General features: G+C 40.9%; 1 protein-coding gene across 2 annotated transcripts in view; it reads right to left on the bottom strand.

The window, feature by feature from the left end:
- The window catches only part of SPON2 (spondin 2), a 35698-nt gene extending 15678 nt beyond the window's left edge, over positions 1 to 20020 (bottom strand). Inside the window, exons 1-3 of one of the 2 annotated variants that reach the window (XM_082247549.1) lie at positions 19903 to 20020; positions 12185 to 12407; positions 7195 to 7418 (exon numbers count right to left, since the gene is read on the bottom strand). In XM_082247549.1, the coding sequence (XP_082103675.1) occupies positions 7195 to 7418; positions 12185 to 12395 (435 nt within the window). In that variant the 5' untranslated portion in view covers positions 12396 to 12407; positions 19903 to 20020. Of the gene's footprint in view, positions 1 to 7194; positions 7419 to 12184; positions 12408 to 19771; positions 19872 to 19902 lie in introns of those variants that run through there. The other variant, XM_082247550.1, reaches the window with a different exon arrangement.
- Between the last annotated feature and the right edge of the window lie 258 nt (positions 20021 to 20278).

Raw genomic sequence — 20278 nt, 5'->3', positions numbered from 1 at the left:
AATGTTTTGCTTTCTCAAGAGAATTGGAAGGAGAGAATGATCGGAACATTTCTCTGTGGAACATACCATTTTAACAGGTTAGGAAATAGGCATAGGAGCCACAGCTGGTTACAAGAAGCACCAACCGGGTTCTCATCGGGGTGTCTCAGCTCATCTGGTAGTAGAGAAAATGAAAAGACAGAGAAGAATGTGCTGAGAGGAGAGGCTGACAAGGGCGGTCCAGGAATTCCTGGTGATGAAAGCTGACGGATTCATCTTTTGCAATGTTTCTGTTACTGTTGTGTCTGTTGCTAGGCTGCCTCAGTGCTGGTGGTGCTGTTTTTATGGTGTCAGCGATACTCTGTATAAGAAAATAACAAGATCTGTATACTATATACACCTATTACAGCTGAGGAATTTAAAGGGCCGGTGAGGCTTAATTACAGTTTGATTAAAGCGTAACTCCACTTTTGTTGAGAAAAAAACATTCCCCTCTGGTTGATCTCTGTACACTGTAGGGATTTTAACAAACTTTGTTAAAGATTCCAACCTTTTGTTATTCTGAAGAAATCCTCTGTGCCTCTGTGCTGAGTGGGTCTAATGGGAGTGGTTTCATAATTATCTGTCAGCTGTGGCAGCTGCAGGGCTCTAATGAGGAAAGCTGCTGGGCTTGCATCCCCTTAGACGTGTTCCTACTGGAAGCATCTCACCAAAAATGACATTTTTGTTGCAGGGGATGCCAGAAATCTGACTTGTTTCTTAGTGCAGACTTCTGGGAAAATTGATGAGCCAATCACACAAGCAGGAAATGATGTTTCTGGGGGTGTGGTCAGTATACATTCTGTGTACAGAACACCTCCAGGTAGCCATATTGCATTGCATTTCTGGAAAATTACAACAGCTGCAGATTGAAAAGGAAAGGCAATTTTTAATAACATTCAATTACAATATGATTTGTGTCTCAATTGTATACGCTATATTGTTTTTTTCTTTATTTTTTATTTTTTCCCCATGAAAGTGGAGTTACCCTTTAAAGCTGAATTAAAGGTAGATATAAAGAGCACAGACTGATGTTGGTGTGATTTGTTCTGTAATGCTAAATCTCACCTGTGAGGTTGGATCTCATGTATGGGGGAGGGATCTTAATTCAGAGGCTGGATCGCATCTGTGAATCTAGAACTCTTGCGTGTGGCTGGATCTTCCATGTGAGTGTGAATCTCATGTGTAAGGCTGAATCTCACGTGAAAGGCTGGATCTTGCGGGGTATTGTTTGTCATGTAATGCTAAATCTCACACATGAGGCTGGATCTCATGTATTAGGCTGGATCTCAAGTCAGGGGCTGAATTTTATTTGAAAGTGGAATCTCATCTGTGAGGCTGGATCCATGGGCATCCGCAGGTAGGGGCAAGGGGGGGCAAATGCCCCCCCCCCCCGGAATCTTAACTTCCTATTTAAAGTGGCTGTTAAGCCACTTTATTCCATCCTGTCTGGTCTGTTTAATAATCCTGTGTGCCCGTGTGTATGTGTTTTAAAAAATAAGTTGTTCTTTACCAGCTTTTATAGCGCCGAGCGCCGCTCACGTGACCCGTTGGATCTCTTCTTTTACCGTCTGACAGCTACCTGCCACGGGCGGAGCCGATTAATCCTCGCTGACGTCAGTCGGGAGGGGAGGGGGAGAGGAGGAGAGGAGGAGAGAGGCAGCGGGTCACATGAGCGGCGATTGGCACTCTGAAAACTTATTTTTATAAAACACAGACACAGGGGCACACAGGATTATTAAACAGAATGTAGACAGGATATGAAACTTTAAATGAAATTACAGGAGCTGGAGGGGAGGGGGGCACTGACACAGGAGCAGTCAGGCAGGGAAGGACGGGGGAGAGAGGACAGAGGAGGACAGGAGGGCTGCGGATAATGGAGGCACGTAAACTGACCACGGTGTCAGGGCTCAGCAGCCATGGTTTATGGTGGTCAGTTCACAGAGGGGAGGACATAGCCAGGAGCATGGGTGACCTTAAAATTATGCCCACCCCTAAAAAAAGTTCTGCGGACGCCCATGGCGGGATCCCACTTTGAGGCTGAATCTCATCACTAAATGTATTTTCTCTGTATGGTATCTATATATGCCCTAGTGGTGGCACTCAGATTGAAGTAGGATCACAGAAGTGCATTGTAGCTTCTATAGATATTTTAATGTCAGCAAAGCCTGTATTCTCTAAAGGTAGTACAAGTTGTTAATTCCTATATTGCAAAACTCTAAATTCAAGATGGTGGGGCATGCAGATGCAGCGGCTGGGTCCTACGCCTCCCTAAGGGTACACAGCAGCAGGATGCAGCTAATGCCTAGTTTCCACTGAGTGGTATGGTTCGGTACAGTTCAGTACGGTTCGGAACGGTACCCCTTGATCAGACTTGCGTTTCCCCTGCCAACAGTACCTCAGCTCAACAGTACCTCAACAGTGTAGCTCCACCCTGTTGGTATGGTACTAATGTGGTTGGTACCCCAACGAAAGGGTCCCAAAAAAGTGGTACGGTATGGTTTGGAATTAGGGTACCATTCACAACTTTTGACAATGGAAACGGCAAAAATTGCGTACCGTACCAAACCGAATCTTAACGCTCAGTGAAAACGAGGCATAAGTGTCCAAGATGTCGTTACTATTATAATTTTCTAAAGTAGGTGGGAAGATAGTTATACATCAAACCCACATATGGTGCATTCACTAAGTAGGACTATGTATTATGGAGCACTGCCAAATAGGGTTTCGAATCAAGGGTTCTAATGTGGCGAGTCATTTTTTGCAGAATGTTTTTGAGGGATTAGTATACTCATCATACATTTATTTTATGCAATTATTTTTTTTAATATATTTTTTATTTTTATTGTTTGTATCATTCAAAATTCTAATATGTATATTTTTGTATTTCAAACAAAAACCCACCACGCCTATAAGAATAGGAGAAATGAGTATCCCCAAGCGCTTAGGAGATATTTATAGATATATGCAGCTACTTAGATAAACCATAAACTAAATAAGGGGATCTTCCTAACAGAGCAAATTGTAGAAAAATCCAGTAGCGCAATTGTGCAATAGTACAATAATGGTGGCACCCTCCTACCACACCTCAGTCATATGCTCACTGAACACTAATGCAGGAAGTCTTAATACAAACAAGAAATTGCAGAGAAATCCAATAGTGCAATGGTGCAATAGTGGTGACAACCTCCTACCACACCTCAAACATATGCTGACACATAAATCCTCGATAATATTATATGAATTGACCTAAATAAATAAATAAAGAATGTATCATATCTAAATGACATAAAAATGACATAAAAATATTCTGTTAGAATTTACATAAAATGTTAAAATTCAAGTCCATATGATGAACAAGCACACCGCATAGTCCAAGGAGCGTAATTGGTATAATGAAAAAAGTGTTGAAACTTATGGGTCACCAATCTCCACCACCACCGTGTCCGGGGGAATAGCTGAAAGACGCACTCACCAAATGTTGTTGCTTAATTACTCTTGTAACCAAGCTAGAAATGCAAGAGTATTAAGACCACAATATCACACTTCCATAGGCGAAATCCGAATCACATATTCAGCCATGTGGAGAAAAAGCAGAATCCCACTAGTGCAATAAGGTTTTTAAATTGCATTTATTAAGCCACACAATATATATACACTCACTTGGTTTACATTAAAACTTCGTCACCACGCCCCCGGTGATGAAGTCGGAAGTGACGAAACGCATCGGGCGTGACCAGGCGACGCTCAACACAACAGTGAGTAAGGAGTGCTGTGACATCCGGCGGTTCGGTCTTCAACGGCGTGGAGCCTGGAGACAGTTTCCATGACGGGTGTTACCTCCTTCATTAGGATGACTTGAAATGCACTTTTTAATGTAAACCAAGTGAGTGTATATATATATTGTGTGGCTGAATAAAGGCAATTTAAAAACGTTATTGCACTAGTAGGATTCTGCTTTTTCTCCACATGGCTGAATATGTGATTTGGATCTCGCCTATGGAAGTGTGATATTGTGGTCTTAATACTCTTGCATTTCTAGCTTGGTTACGAGAGTAATTAAGCAACAACATTTGGTGAGTGCGTCTTTCAGCTAATCCCCCGGCCCCGGACACGGTGGTGGTGGAGATTGGTGACCCATAAGTTTCAACACTTTTTTCATTATACCAATCACACTCCTTGGACTATGCGGTGTGCTTGTTCATCATATGGACTTGAATTTTTTTTTTTTTTTTTTCCAAAAAGCTTTATTGAACAAAATACACATCAGAAAAGTGTACAATGAATTTTAACATTTATGTCAATTTTAACAGATTATTTTTATGTCATTTTTATGTCATTTAGATATGATACATTCTTTATTTATTTATTTAGGTCAATTCATATAATATTATCGAGGATTTATGTGTCAGCATATGTTTGAGGTGTGGTAGGAGGTTGCCACCACTATTGCACCATTGCACTATTGGATTTCTCTGCAATTTCTTGTTTGTATTAAGACTTCCTGCATTAGTGTTCAGTGAGCATATGACTGAGGTGTGGTAGGAGGGTGCCACCATTATTGCACAATTGCGCTACTGGATTTTTCTACAATTTGCTCTGTTAGGAAGATCCCCTTATTTAGTTTATATTTTTGTATTGCCATTCAAATATATTTTTCATATATTTTATATTTCATACTTATACATTATACATATTTTTTAGATATTCTTTTTTATTTAAATTATATTTTTGAGGTAATTGTATGCTGATTTATTGCAAATATTGTATTATGGTGTTGTCTCCAAAGATGCACATTTGTAGCAATCACCCGTCCTCATACAGCAATACCTGGATTCTGATAGGAAATAGCAGAGGGATTAGAACGATTTCCTAGAATAACTCATTCTAGAATAACTCATAACTAAACTGATTAGGGGATTGGAGGACCTTAACTATGAAGAACGGCTGCAATCGCTCGATATATTCTCCCTGGAGAAGAGACGCCTGAGGGGGGACATGATAGCAATTTATAAATATCTCAATGGGGATCTCAGCTTCGAAAAAAAGCTGTTCATTCGAAGGGATTGCATGAGGACTCTAGTCATACAATGCGATTAGAGGAGAAGTGTTTTAACCTCAGGCAATGTGGGGGGTTCTTTACTGTTAGAGCTACAAGATTGTGGAATTCTCTACCACAAGAGGTGGTTTCTGCGGGAAGTATGGTGGCTTTCAAAAGACTCTTAGACTTACATCTCAAGGATCAGGACATTAAGGGCTATGTGAGATGATTACAGCCACACACACCTACACAGGTTGAACTGGATGGACTATTGTCTTTATTCAACCTCACCTACTATGTAACTATGTAACTCCTAACATCGTTCTACACAAATGAATGTGTGGGTGTGATTATCAGCATTGGGATACAACACATTATAACACAGCTGAGATACGGATCACATAAAACAGCGATCAGTTGAATAAATATAAATGTAGCTAATGCCATCCGTCCAATAGAAATCTCCCTGAGGAGGACATGTGACCGTGTGTCGACACACCAAGGAGAGGGGCAAGGACGGTGAAGGCAGTCTGGCTCATAAGAGGCTTGGGAGTCTGATCATTAAAATTACTGTGCGGCTTTGGAGACCTCTGATTTTAAAGAGGTTGTAAACCGAAAATTTTATTATTTTTTTTTTTCACCCTGAAAGAGAAAGACATAATGAGCTAGTATGCATCGCATACTAGCTCATTATCAAATACTTACCTTAGAACGAGCCCCCGCCGTGCCGCCCGCTTACCTCTATGATGGGCGACATGTCCAGTCGCCCGTCTTCCGGGATCGCGGCATCCGGCCATCGCGCGCGGGAGCCGACAGTCACGGCACGGGGCTCTGAAGGGACGGCACGAGCGGCCGTTCCTTCAGAGCGCATGCGCCAGTGATGTCACTGGCTGCATGTAAGGTAAATATCTCCTAAACGGTACATGTTTAGGAGATATTTACTGTACCTATAGGTAAGCCTTATCATAGGCTTACCTATAGGTACAACTTGCAGAGGAGGGTTTACTTCCTCTTTAACATTTGTTGGACACAGTTTGGTGCGCTGGAAGCACCTTAAATATGTGAGTACTCAATTTATAGTATTAATAAAGGCAGTTTTAAAAATGGTATAAGCACTATTTGGAGCCCTTTTATTTCATGTGTTATCACATCTGACCAGGAGATCAGGATATGAGTGAGCAGAGCATCTATGAGACCTACATCGTACTTATTGTACCCAGGGTGGTTCACAGGCGCATTATGACCTAGCTTAATCGTGGGGTCACATCCTAGGAGGTGAGCCTTCAATCAGGAGGGGGGAGCACAAGTGAGGTGGCAGATCACTTTTTGCTATTGGAGCATTTTTTCGATCACCTAATAAGACTAAGGACATTGATCAAGATTATATTAAAAATAATCACTGCATATGGGAATCTATGAACTATGGACTACACTATACCTATATTGCATGTTTGAAACATTTAATATAAGACACCGCACACAATGTATCTTGTTTAATGTTTTTGTTGTTTATGTCTACACATTAATCGGAATGAAGCACGGCACTTATATCTTTTAAATTTGAGCTAGCACATTTAATGGGAGTATGATCAGTGTCTTCAGCTGGTTCCACAACTCACTATCAAATTTTTAGTGGTGAACATGCATGGTAGCTTGCGAGACCGCATAATTCCAAGATGTCATTGTCCCACCTACATAGGGTGCTGTTGATGAAGACCTTTTCACCCTTTAGGCTACATTCACACCTGAGCGTAGCGTTTTTTGCGCGTTTTTTACCGCGATTTTTTGCGGCGATTTTTACCGCGATTTTACCGCGATTTTTACCGCGATTTTTGTGCAGGCGTTTTTAGATTCAATAGAGATCAATGGAAAACGCCTGTAATCTGCCCAAAAAGAAGCTCATGTACTTTTTTGAGCGTTGGGCGTTTTGTATACAGCTTCAAAACGCTCAGATGTGAACAGGGGCCATTGAAATGAATAGGATTTGTCTTGTTGGGCGTTTTGAGAGCTGATCCTAGAGCAGAAAAACGCCCCAAAAACACCCCAAAACGCCTAGATGTGAACGGAGCCTTATGGTTTCAACAGCTCTGCAAACAGCAAACCCTGGTACTTACATTAGGGAGCCTAATACTTACATAAGGGTGCCTAGTATGGACCTCAAACTCTGTTGATGCGTGGCCAGTCCCGCTGGACATGGATGGGGTAGAGAAAATGCCATGGACACTTTGAATCTTCTCTCCAGCTGCCTCTATCTCCTTTATTAAGGCCCAGGCTTCCCCTTTCTCTGCAAAATCCCTCACTCCGTTGCTGGCATGATCGTTCCTCTTCCACATGTGGTAGTCAGAGCTGTGACTCACTCCTGAAAGATGAGAGGAGTAGATGGTCATGTTGTACGACTGGCCTTTTTCAAGATTAATTGTTTGTAAATCACAGCAGGCCTCAACCGCCAGCACATGAGATAGTATCAACGCAGCAAAATGGATTTAACTTGTTGGGAGCAGCAAGGTAAAATCAATAGAGACTTAACAACCACTAGCGACAAATGGGCACATCCATCTCTGCTTCACCACTCAGTGTATTAACACTGTCTGCCTTATTCTGTGTAACAGATGCCTCATGAATGGCCAGAATAGGCATAAGAACAAGCTTGTTTTACATACTAGGGTATATTACATATGAAAACATAGCATCATTTACTTCAATATTTCTAAAGCCAAAGGATATTATTGACATATTCTTATAGAAGTGCTAAAGTCACATTCATAACATTAAAAATAAATTCTAGGTATGGATATTTTTACATAATGTAGTTACATTGTTCTAGCTTGGACCATAGTAACTATATACCATATGAAGGGGAGTGTGAAACATTGCATTTCAAAGAAACAGCCCAAATATGGAAATAAATGAATGCGGCTTCAACCTGACTCCACCCAAGAATACCTCCGACGCATTTCGTCCCACCCACAGGGCTTAGTGGTTCAAAGAGGTGCAAAACATGTCAAGGGTGTGGCCTGGGAGGAGCTGGACTGAAGCTGCTTTCATCTCGTTCCATACCTAGGCTGTGTCTTTGGAGTGTGGCATTTCATACTCCTTTTCCTTTGAGTGTACATAGAGCCAAGACAGACTCCTTCAACTTTGGCACCCTTAATCAATGTGGGTGCCCGGAGCATTACAGGATAACTACTTGGAGGGATGCCTAAAATTTACAGTTTCTGGTTACAGTATTCATTTATAATACCTGGCCGATCCCCATGAAAGCTGTAAATCAGTAGACACGTCTACTCTAGTTATCTTTACTTGCTTCCAGGTTTACATTGGTCCAAGCTGGAACAATGTAACTATGTAAAAAAATTAATACCTGAAATATAGCTTTAACGTGTTACTAAACCCACAACAGTAAAATTGGTCTGTATATGCAGCAAAGCATGCTTTTTGTACTCACAATGGAACCTAAGAGGCTATTCCTCTGCATTTTGTAAAAAGACTGTTTGATCCTGTCTTCTCTAATCCTCCCCTTCTTCTACAGTCAAAAAACATCTGCTGATAGAACAGAGCCTCGGGGACAAGCTGCAGATGCTCAGTTTGGTGTGTATTGCTAGAGAGTTTTTTTTTCTTGGGGGAGTGCATGTGATCAGCACAATCCAATCAGCACTGTCCAGACAGAGGGTCAGGGGTCCTGTATCCTCATAATACAATCAGGGGAGAATGAAAACTAATCCTACAAGCTTTAACCAGACAGAAGTCACAAGGCTGCTCTAACTGCTGATGAGAAAAGGTATTTAGCAGTTTATATTTAATAAAATGAATGCATTTCCATGTTGTGTACTGTGGGAGACCAGATATAGTGACTACAGGGTTCTGGGTTTAGTAACACTTTAAGTATTAATAAACAGCAGTGTGTATTAATATTGTTGAAAAGTTTATTTTGTTACTTTGAAAATGTGTGCATATCCTCAGTCCATTCCTGAAGCTGCAGCTGCTGCTTTTTGGCTCTACATAACAGCCAGCAGGGGGAGTGATACATCAACTTCCTGCTGATTGCCAATGTGAAAGAACACTTCCCCAGGCACCCTTTACAAGTGTATGGTCTACTGCATTGTGTAGCCTTTAGGTGTGGATCAGTTGCTTGATTACACTCTCAGACCTGCTTCCGAAACAGTAATCAAGCATCTGATCAACACAGCACAGCTAAAATATGGACCATCCAGTGGCCAGCAGGGAAGAAAGTGCTTGTCAGAAAAGTTACTAGGGATGTGCTTTTTCACTCAGGCTTATCCTTCTTCTTAACCTGCACTCTCTGCTCTCAATGCATCTGAACTTGTGACTACAGATGGAGGTATTAAAAACAGAATGAACTGTAGGCACAGAAAATGGATGCAGAAAATGGATGCAGACTGCACCCACAAAATTATTCTAAGGTGTTGATGGGGACTAAATGTACACAAAATTTTAAAGAAACAGGATTGAACACTTGCATTGAAACCTAAAACATATTTCTAATTTTCTTTTGCCTCCAGATACACTTTTTAACAAGACATAAATAGGCTTTATAATAAACCCTCACTGACCTTTGTAGTTACTTCAATCATGGAGCAATTCATGCTGAAAGTTTGCAAAAGAAGCAGTAAGGTTGTTCAAGTCACTACATTTTGCCTCCTCTTCATCCTGTGCATCTGCTCTTTATTTATACTAGAGCAGTCTTTCCCAACCTTTTTACCTTGGGGGGATCCCTTGAAACAATTTGCCCAGGTCTGCCCTGGAGGAAACTTAAGGTTCCACGAAACCCTGGTTGAGAGGGACTGTAGGAGAGATTAGAAGGTCGGCAGGCTGCAAAGTCACTGCTACAGAGACATATAGCAGCTGTATGGTAATGCTCAGGTGGGCAGTAGCAGGCAATAAAACTAAGGCTCAGCTGCCTGGTTTTACTGCCTTCCGCGGTCGGACCTTCAGCCATATTTGTTGATGTGCCTGTTCATGTCTGATGTTTTGTAAGTAACCTTTTAATAAATCTGCTTGAAGTCTTTTACGGGATTACGTTATGGTCTTTTTGTTATATATTCTATATACACCCGTATCCATCTGGCTTTTTTTGGACCTGCTGTGGAGACTGGACCTTCTGGGTTCTGTTTTCTTGGCGATATTGGAGTCTACCTGCTTTACCCATATGCTTGTGAGGCCATTTCATTAACTCGATTGGCCACACTGTTCTGGTAAGCTGCCTCCCATTATTATTGCACAGTGGTGTCCCCTGCCTGCACTTCCCTGTGGTTGTCACAAGAAGAATCCTAATAACTTTTCTTGCAAATAAGTTTTGCTTCCTGGATTGTATCCCCATCTACACCTTTTGGGACTTTGTGGGCACAACTTTGTTTCTTTTTGGACTTTACACCATTTATCATTTATGTTCATTATATTTATGATAATTATTTATTTATTCACATGTGTTTTATGTATTAGCGCTACACTATTTTTTTACCTATGCATTTTGGATCACTGTCTGTTGGTCTAGTGTCAGCAGCTTTTCCCCCCTCTTTTTCATCATAATTATCAATTTTTAGCACAGAAATTCCCCCCGTTTTTTTTTTACTGCCTTCCGGCCACATATGTAAACAAACCCTTAGGCCTGTCAATGCAAATCGCTCCTTTAAGAGCAAAGCAAGTGTGATCAAGCCCTAAGGCTGGCCATACATAGATCAGTCAGCAGGATGATCGAAAAAAAATGAATTCCTTCATTCACACGCAAAGTGGATGGAGGAATCCACCCTGCTGTGTTATTGTATTCTGACAGCAGGGACTTCTCTGCTGTCAGAACTCAGAATATACTAATCAGATCAAAGGAAATTGTTCCAACAAGCCACTTCCAGAGAAGCCGATCATTAGATTGACTTCTCTGGAACAGGAATGACCATAGATGGAGTGAAATGTATTCTGTCCTGATTGCGATCCATGTATGGCCAGCTTTACAGTCTAAAGGGCCGTACGCACTGGCTAAATATCAGGCGGCATTGGCCAATTAAATAGAAACTGTCAGACTTTCGGCCCATGTGTACGGCAGCCGGTCTGACAAAAGCCAGCTGAATGCCCAGCTTCTGATGAAGGGACATGATCAAAAAAGGTCTGCTGATTGGCTTCCGACCAGCTGACCGGAGTGTTCTGTAAGGGGGGTTGTCCCCCTGTCAGAAAACAATAGATCAGCGGGGGAGACCCGCTCTACTAAAATATGGGGCTTTTCCACTGCATGGAACCGAACGGTTCGGCTCGCTTTTGTGCTTTTCCACTGCTGGTACCGCATGGTATGGTGTAGGAACAGTTCGGTACGGTACGGTACGGAACGGCAGCGCTTTTCCACTACATGGAACCAAACGGTATGGCTCTCTAAAACAGTACCACCTCGATTGTGGTTCCAAGAGGTACCATACGGGTACCATATCCCACAATCCTTTGCATGCAGTCACTACTAGCCACTGATTGGTCAGAGAATCGTTGTTATCCCACCCACTTACTTTAGTACTACTTTAGTGGAAAAGCAAACCATACCAAACCGTACCGAACTGTTCCAACACCGTACCATGCTGTACCATGCAGTGGAAAACCAAACAGGGCCAAGTAGAGCCGAGCCGGTACTTGCAGTGGAAAAGTGCCATTAGTTAGATAGTTAGAACAGGATCTCCTCCCAAACTCTTCAGTTTTTTTTTCCCTTAGCCCGCTGGGTTAAAAAAAAAAAAAAAAAAAAACTGATAGTGTGTATTCAGCTTCACTCTCATCAGCATTTGTTGAGATATCAAGCACATGGGGAGTACATTGTTTTTAACGAGTCAGCCAAATGATAAACTTGCATTGTGGAAAGGAGCAGTAAAGTATACCCATTGTGTAGTACAGACAAAGCAGGTAACAGAGAGAGATATATAATTATAAAGGCCACATGTTACAGCAGAATGACCAAGATTTTTGAGTGACACATCAGACAGGCCTGCTAATCACAGTGGATACAACGAAACCCTCTGAGATTTGGTCAAGGCAGGATAAGACCATTGCTGGTATAATTGCTCCATTCCCACATTATCTAGATGAGATCTTCGACAGTCTAACACAGAAGTGTGTGGATAGTGTATAATCACTTACCTAACAATGATGACCACTGTGCCGGGGGCCTGTACAAAGGATATTGTTTGGGGAAGGATGCCTGGCTCCATTTGCCAGTAAAGATGATGCTATACTTAGCAATCTCCTCTGCGGTACAAATAGCATCTTCGCTCAAGGGAAGACAGCTGCAATAACCCGCAATCAATAGCGCCGTCAGGACAAAGTTGCAGAAGTTGCTCACGAGATTCATGTTTTCCGTCCTCTGCACAAACACACACACAAAGACAGAACAAGACATGAATATAGACGCGTGCCTTTTCTGTGACTTCCCAAAACATCTGCAAAACATTTCTGCTTAGAAGCAGCCCAAAGTGTTCCAGCAGAGTTCTAGATTGCAGAGCATCAATTCCAAAAGCAATCAATCTTTAGCAAAAGTTTGACTTTGGTTTCTGCATAGAAATAGAATTTTCCATAATCTGAAATGTACAGCAGCTGACTTAACTTTAAAGGGCCAGTCATTCTTAATACCATTATAGTTTTTAATAGTGTTCATACCCAGGGGTGGATATATGGCCTGTGATGCATGAGCCACTGAATCTGGGTTCAAAAGACTATGGAGCCTATTAGTGGAGTACAGGTTGAGCCATCTTTAGGGAGCAGATGGATATGACCCCCTTCCCTCCTAATGTTGATGATTTGGACCTCACTGTAGGGGTGATATACAGTATATATATAGTGAGTACACCCCTCACATTTTTGTAAATATTTTATTATATCTTTTCATGTGACAACACTGAAAAAAATACACTTTGCTACAATGTAAAGTAGTGAGTGTACAGCTTGTATAACAGTGTAAATTTGCTGTCCCCTCAAAATAACTCAACACACACGCCATTAATGTCTAAACCACTGACAACAAAAGTGAGCACACCCCCCAAGTTAAAATGTCCAAATTGGGCCCAAAGTGTCAATATTTTGTGTGGCCACCATTATTTTCCAGCACTGCCTTAACCCTTTTGGGCATGGAGTTCACCAGAGCTTCACAGGTTGCCACTGGAGTCCTCTTCCACTCCTCCATGATGACATCACAGAGCTGGTGGATGTTAGAGACCTTGCGCTCCTCCCCCTACCATTTGAGGATGCCCCACAGATGCTCAATAGGGTTTAGGTCTGGAGACATGCTTGGGTAGTCCATCACCTTTACCTTCAGCTTCTTTAGCAAGGCAGTGGTCGTCTTGGAGGTGTGTTTGGGGTCGTTATCATGAAGGAATTTTGCCCTGCAGCCCAGTCTCTGAAGGGAGGGGCTCATACTCTGCTTCAGTATGTCACAGTACATGGTGGCATTCATGGTTCCCTCAATGAACTGTAGCTCCCCAGTGCCGGCAGCACTCATGCAGCCCCAGACCATGACACTCCCACCACCACGCTTGACTGTAGGCAAGACACACTTGTCTTTGTACTCCTCACCTGGTTGCCATCACACACGCTTGTCACCATCTGAACCAAATAAGTTTATCTTGGTCTCATCAGACCACAGGACATGGTTCCAGTAATCCATGTCCTTAGTCTGTTTGTCTTCAGCAAACTGTTTGCGGGCTTTCTTGTGCATCATCTTTAGAAGTGGCTTCATTCTGGAATGACAGCCATGCAGATCAATTTGATGCAGTGTGCGGCGTAGAGTCGGAGCACTGAGAGGCTGACTTCTCACCCTAGCAATGCTGGCACCACTCATACGTCTATTTCCCAAAGACAACCTCTGGATATGACACTGAGCACATGCACTCAGCTTCTTTGGTCAACCATGGTGGGGCCTGTTCTGAGTGGAACCTGTCCTGTTAAACTGCTGTATGGTCTTGGCCACCATGCTGCAGCTCAGTTTCAGGGTCTTGGCAATCTTGTTATTGCCTAGGCCATCTTTATGTAGAGCAACAATTCTTGTTTTCAGACCCTCAGAGAATTCTTTACCATGAGCTGCCATTTTGAACTTCCAGTGACAAGTATGAGAGAGTGAGAGCGATTACCCAGAATTTAACACACCTGCTCCCCATTCAGACCTGAGACCTTGTAACACTAACGAGTTACATGACACCGGGGAGGGAAAATGGCTAATTAGGCCCTATTTGGACATTGTCACTTAAGGGTGTACTCATTTTTGTTGCCAGCGGTTTAGACATTATTGTCTGTGTGTTGAGTTATTTTGAGGGGACAGAAAATTTACACTGTTATACAAGCTGTACACTCACTACTTTACATTGTAGCAAAGTGTAATTTCTTCAGTGTTGTCACATGAAAATATATAATCAAATGTGAGGGGTGTACTCACTTTTGTGAAATACTGTGTGTGTGTATATATATATATATATATATATATATATATATATATATATATATATATATATATATATATCTATATACTGTATATATATATATATATATATATATATATATATATATATATATATATATATATACTGTATATATATGTGTATATATATATATATATATATATATATATATATATATATATATGTATATATACTGTGTATATATATATATATATATTTTTTTTTTTTTGTTACTGTATATACAGCATTTATTTTATATATAACGTTTATTTTCCTTTTACATTTGTGTAATGGTAAATAAATAATAATAAAAGAATAGTAGGGTTTTGGTTACAATGGTGTACCACATAAAGGCCTTATATGTCCTTAAAATGTTTTAATATACATTAGGCATGCAAATTACATATTAAGGTATAGCCAAGTTAATCACTGCATGATGATGCTGCTAAATTTAGCCTTGACATTTAGGTCATGACAGGGATGACCCAGAGTACCTTTCTATTTCCTTCAGTTGTAGTCCCATGGGCCTATTTACTGATTGTAATTGAGGTAAAGTGAGTCCACGCTGACTACAATAAAGCTTTTTCACTTGAACTCTTTAGTAAATCAGAATTATTGTCTTCTATTTATGAGCATGTGCAAAGCACAGACATTGGAAATGTAAAAGTTTAAAATTTAGTAACAGAACTTAAAAAACATTATGGAAAAAAAAAAATTATGGAAAAAAAACATTTTTTTTGAAGTCTGGCATATCATAAAAAAGTGCCTGAAAGTTACTATTGTAAAAACAAAATCTGTTAGTGATCTAACATAATAACATATGCTTTATTTGTCTTTTGTGTTTTTTATAGTAACAGTTTTACATACTGTATTCAAAAAGCCACAGCCAATTGCAATGTAAAGAGCTGTAAAGTGAGCTTTGTTGTCTTTGTCCTGTAGCAATAAAGTTAAGACTTGGCATTTGTTGGAATTCTTATCTCCACTCTTACGTTGTTATTAACCTCTTCAGAACCGCCCGCCACAGATATAATGCGGCAGGATGGCCCTCCTGGGCGAACCAACGTAGCCCTACGTCAGTCGCGCACCTGCAGCTAGGGGGCGTGCGCTCCCGCCCCCACTCGGCAGCGGGGACTCCGATGCATGGGGCAGGCTGCTCCAACTGCCGCCGGGGACCCATAATCGCTCCCCGCTGAAAAAAGAAGGACGGTCAGCTATTGTAAACACAGCCGACCGTTCTTCTCTCTGGAATGATCACAGAGCATCTGTGATCCTTCTATATAGGATCACAGGTCTCTGTGATCATTCCACAAGCCCCGCCCCCATACAGTTAGAATCACTCCCCTAGGCTTACATTTAACCCCTTGATCACCCACTGTGTTAATGTTTGCAAAAGAGAGAAAAAGCAGCGATATCCAAGGTTAGTATAGGTTTAGTATAGGAGGTTTGGAACTCCTTAATTGATCCATATATGTCTTTCCAAATAAATATGACTTTCTCTTATGGGCTGTTCTCCTAGTTTCCATTATACTAACCTTGGATAGCGCTGCTTTTTCTCTCTTTTGCAAACACTTATGCTGACATCCGTATCATGACCCACTGTAGTAACCCTTTCCCTGCCATTGACATTATTACAGTAACAGTGCGTATTTTTAGCACTGATTACTGTGGTAATGTCACTGGTCCCACCAAATATGTCAGTTAGGGGTCCGATCTGTCCGCCCCAATGTCGCAGTCCCGCTAAAAATCGCAGATCACCGCCATTACTAGAAAAAAAATGACATAAATCTTTCCCTTAGTTAGTAGACGCGATAACTTTTGCGCAAATCAATCAAAATACGCTTATTGTGATTTTTTTAACCAAAAATATGTAGCAGAAATCAAATTGGTCTAAAGTGTTAAAAAAATTTGATTTTTAAATTTTTTTGGGGAATATTATAGCAGAAAGTGAAAAATACTGTTTTTTTTCTTCAGAATTGTTGCTCTTTTTTTGTTTATAGAGCAAAAAATAAAAATCGCACAGGTGATCAAATACCACCAAAAGAAAGCTCTATTTGTTGGGAAAAAAAGACATCAATTTTGTTTAGGTACAGCGGCGCACAACCACACAATTGTCCTCTAAAGTAACGCAGTGCCGAATCGCAGAAAAAGGCCTGGTCATTAGGAGGCAAATCCTTCCGGTCCAGAAGTGGTTAAAATGTCTCAAGAATAGCTATGTTTTCTGTCATTCACTTGTATTCTCTTCCTGTCTGGGCAGAACTGTCAGCCCAGTGTCTGTCCACAAGTCCCCCCATGCAGGCTGGCTTCTTTTCTGCTTGAGTTTGCGGCAGATAACTGACACTCTGTCCAGGCAGTTAGAAGGAAGTAAAACTGCCATTTAGACAAGATTTCTTTCATGTAATCCTGACAGCACCTTTTTTATATGGATTTTTGAGTGTGTGTTATCAGCGAATGCGTTCAGGTAGAAAATAAGTTGTTTTTTTAACCTGACGCTCAGTCTGACAATTCTGCTTTGAAAGAAAATCAGAAATCAAGCAAACCCTGTGGGGCAAGGTTGTTCTTTCTAACATTTTAAGAGTGAGTGCCGGGTCACACTTGTGCGATGCGGGAAGGCTGCGAATTCGCAGCCTGTTCCCGCATCGCAAACGCACATCTGGCAGTTCACACTGCCATATGCGATACGCTGGGGATGTCAATGAAATGTTAACAACACCCCCAGTTTGATCGCATCTCGCAGTGCGATGTGACAGTTCGCACAGGATCGGATCGCACAAGTGTGAACCACTGTGCGATCCGATCCTGATGCGACTGAAAAAATGCCTCATGTGCGACTTTTGTGCGGGTGCAGTGCGAATTTAGCCATACAAAGTGTATGGCTGAATTCGCACTGCACATCCGATCGCATGTAATGAAGGAGCAGTGCGCTCTGATATTACATGCGATCGCCGCACATGCTATAGTGTGAACCGGCACTAAGAATTCAAATTAGTACCAATACACATTGATGACTTGTTCTTTGTAAAAAACTTTGTTACTAAAAATAATGTGCTTGTAAGGGCTCTTTCACACGAGCGCTCCGATTAGATCTGCCTGTCAGTTTTTTAGGCGGATCTGATCAGATGCTCCATGCATCCCTATGGGGCAGCGGATGTCAGCGGTGACATGTCCGCTGACAACCGCTGCCATCCGGATCCGATCCTGTCTGTGAAATCCGGACGGATGGAAACCCTATTTTACATCCGTCCAGGGGATCGGATCGGATGGGATCGGATGAGAGCGGACAGGCGGTCCGCTCTCATCTGATTCCCCCATAGAGATGCATGGGGCTCTGACACCTCCCTCTCTGCACACAGAGTGGAGAGGGAGGTGTCACCTTCCTGCTCAGCGGCGATCTATGTTTATGATCCCCTGCTGAGCAGCACGGACCATGTGAAAGAGCCCTTAATGTGACATTTCCCCAATATGATAAATGAATGTTAGGATGGGTGTATCTATTTGAATAATTAACTTTAGTCTCTAGTGAATTCAATTTCTGGTACAATGTGCTAAAATCATTTGTTGTTTACTAAGGTTGCTTGCGATATAAGCACACAGGAAAGTTTTTTAAAGTATAACTAAAGACAAAACTTTTTTTTAGCTTTGGATGGAGTGGAGAGGGATGAGAACAATTGTCAGTTTTTATTGCTGTCTGTGCCCCCATTAGGGAGATTCAGCATCTCTAGTTGTCCTGTTTACCATTATCATTGAAAGTGAAAATAAAATAAGATCCCAAATTATGGATTGTCCTCAGAAAAGCAAAAAGGGGACATCTTCCAATGGGGACACTAAATATGGGGACCTTAATTTGCAGGGATTTCCTCTCACTTCCTGTTTGGCTATGGGACAGGACGCAAAGGGAATTCTCCGCAATGGGACACAGATGGTAAAGGAAAAAAAAAACCTGACAGGGGTTATAACCCTCCCTTGCTCTAACCAAAATGGGATTTTTTTTTTTTTGCTTATAGGATAACACCCAAAAACAAAAGTTCAGAGTCTACAGAAAGATTGAACCATGTCGATTTTTCTTTCTTTGTCTTTTAATAGAGTTCAACTTTAAAAAAAACTTTGGAGTTACTAATATGCCAGTGCCCCTCTTTTAAACCAAATGGGGCTCCTTTAAGAAATATTATAAGTAAAGTTCCACAGAGTGGAAAGTTTAAACTATTCAAAAATAGAACTCGATTTGAATGTTTGTAGCCTAAAATATAAGAAACAAGACATAGGCTAAACATGGGGTTAAAAACTGATTTTTAAAGTTCAGTAACTTTTATATATATTGCTATGTTTATTTTCCATATCTTGCAGTTATTAACTTCAAAAGGCTCAATTCACTAAGCTTTAACATTTGTTACTATCAGCTAAGTGACTGTTATTTTATTTTCATCTGTCATTGCTGATGATAACAAATATTATGCTCAATTCACAAAGCTATTGGTGGCCATACACGCTTCGATTTTATTATTCAACTGATGTGCGAGTTGATTAAAACAATTGAATTAGCAAACAATACAGTAGGCATAACTTCCCTTCCAATGGATTTAGATTGAATTTAGATCAGATTCGATCAAATTGAGTCGAGGGCGGAAAACTCTCGACCATTTTACATTGATTAACACATAAGCCCTTTGCTTTGGCCATGGATTTGATTGTATTTCAGTCAACCAGATTATGAGAATACACGGTTAACACAGAGATGCAATCTATAACTAATGATCAATTTTCATAGATATTGATCAAAATCCACTTTCCTGTGTGTGGCATATTGACTATGTTGTCCATTATAGATCAATTATTCCTATCAAGAGAAATTAATCAGAAAATAAATTAATTGCCACCATTACACAGCAGGAAAAATGTATATATGTGTATATATATATATATATATATATATATATATATATATATATATATATATTCTTTTTTTTTTTTTTAAGTTATTTTTTTCTGTGTCCAATTAGAGTTGAAAATTGCAATCACATGGCCAAAACTAAAGACACCCATCCCTATGTCAAGGTTTGTGAATTAAGCCTGAAGTCAAATTACAATTAAAGTTTAGTGAATTGAGTCTAAGTGCTCAAAATATATCTACAGTAGTAGCTTGAGGGCACTTCATTGGATGATTGACAGAGGAAGAGCCTCTTGAAAGAGTGTAAAATTAAGTTTGTAACAATAAAGTTTAGAGAACTCAAAATACAGAACTTCATTTTGAAGTTTTAGTAGTTAAAAATGTAGAGTTAGCACTTACAAGGAAAGTTCCACAAAGGGACAAAGAGTTGTGGGAAAGGGTTGTGGTAAGTTCATGCAGGGTCTTCTTGCCATGGCTTGCAGCTTGTAGCAGTGCTATGTACAAAGAGGAGAAGGTAGGCTCGTACTTACTAGTTTAGTATTACAGCGTCCTTGCAGTCTGGGGGCACTTGTGTCTGCTGGCAACTGAGCTCTTCTGATGAGGGGAAAAAGGAGGGACTGTGCTATTTATGCCTGCAGAGGGTCCTCTTTGTCCAGCAATGATTCTAAACCTTAAGACCCTGCAGTTTATATGCAGCTTACATCTACCATGTACTGTGGATTTTTTTTTTTTTTTTTACGAAATTATTGGAACAGTCTGTGTGCCAGTTGGTTGGAATTTCTGCAATAAAATAAACCTTACAATGCTGACTAAACAAATTTGGTTTTTAAAAGGCAGGACTCCCCCGCTGGTAATTTTCATGTGATACATTAGGGAAATGTGTTCACGGTTTAAAGTGCTGTATTC

The sequence above is a fragment of the Pelophylax lessonae genome (assembly GCF_965119305.1).
Source record: "Pelophylax lessonae genome assembly, chromosome: 1".
Taxonomy (NCBI): Eukaryota; Metazoa; Chordata; class Amphibia; order Anura; family Ranidae; genus Pelophylax; species Pelophylax lessonae.
Note: the sequence above shows the minus strand (reverse complement) of the source record. Positions and strands in the feature narration are given on the sequence as shown.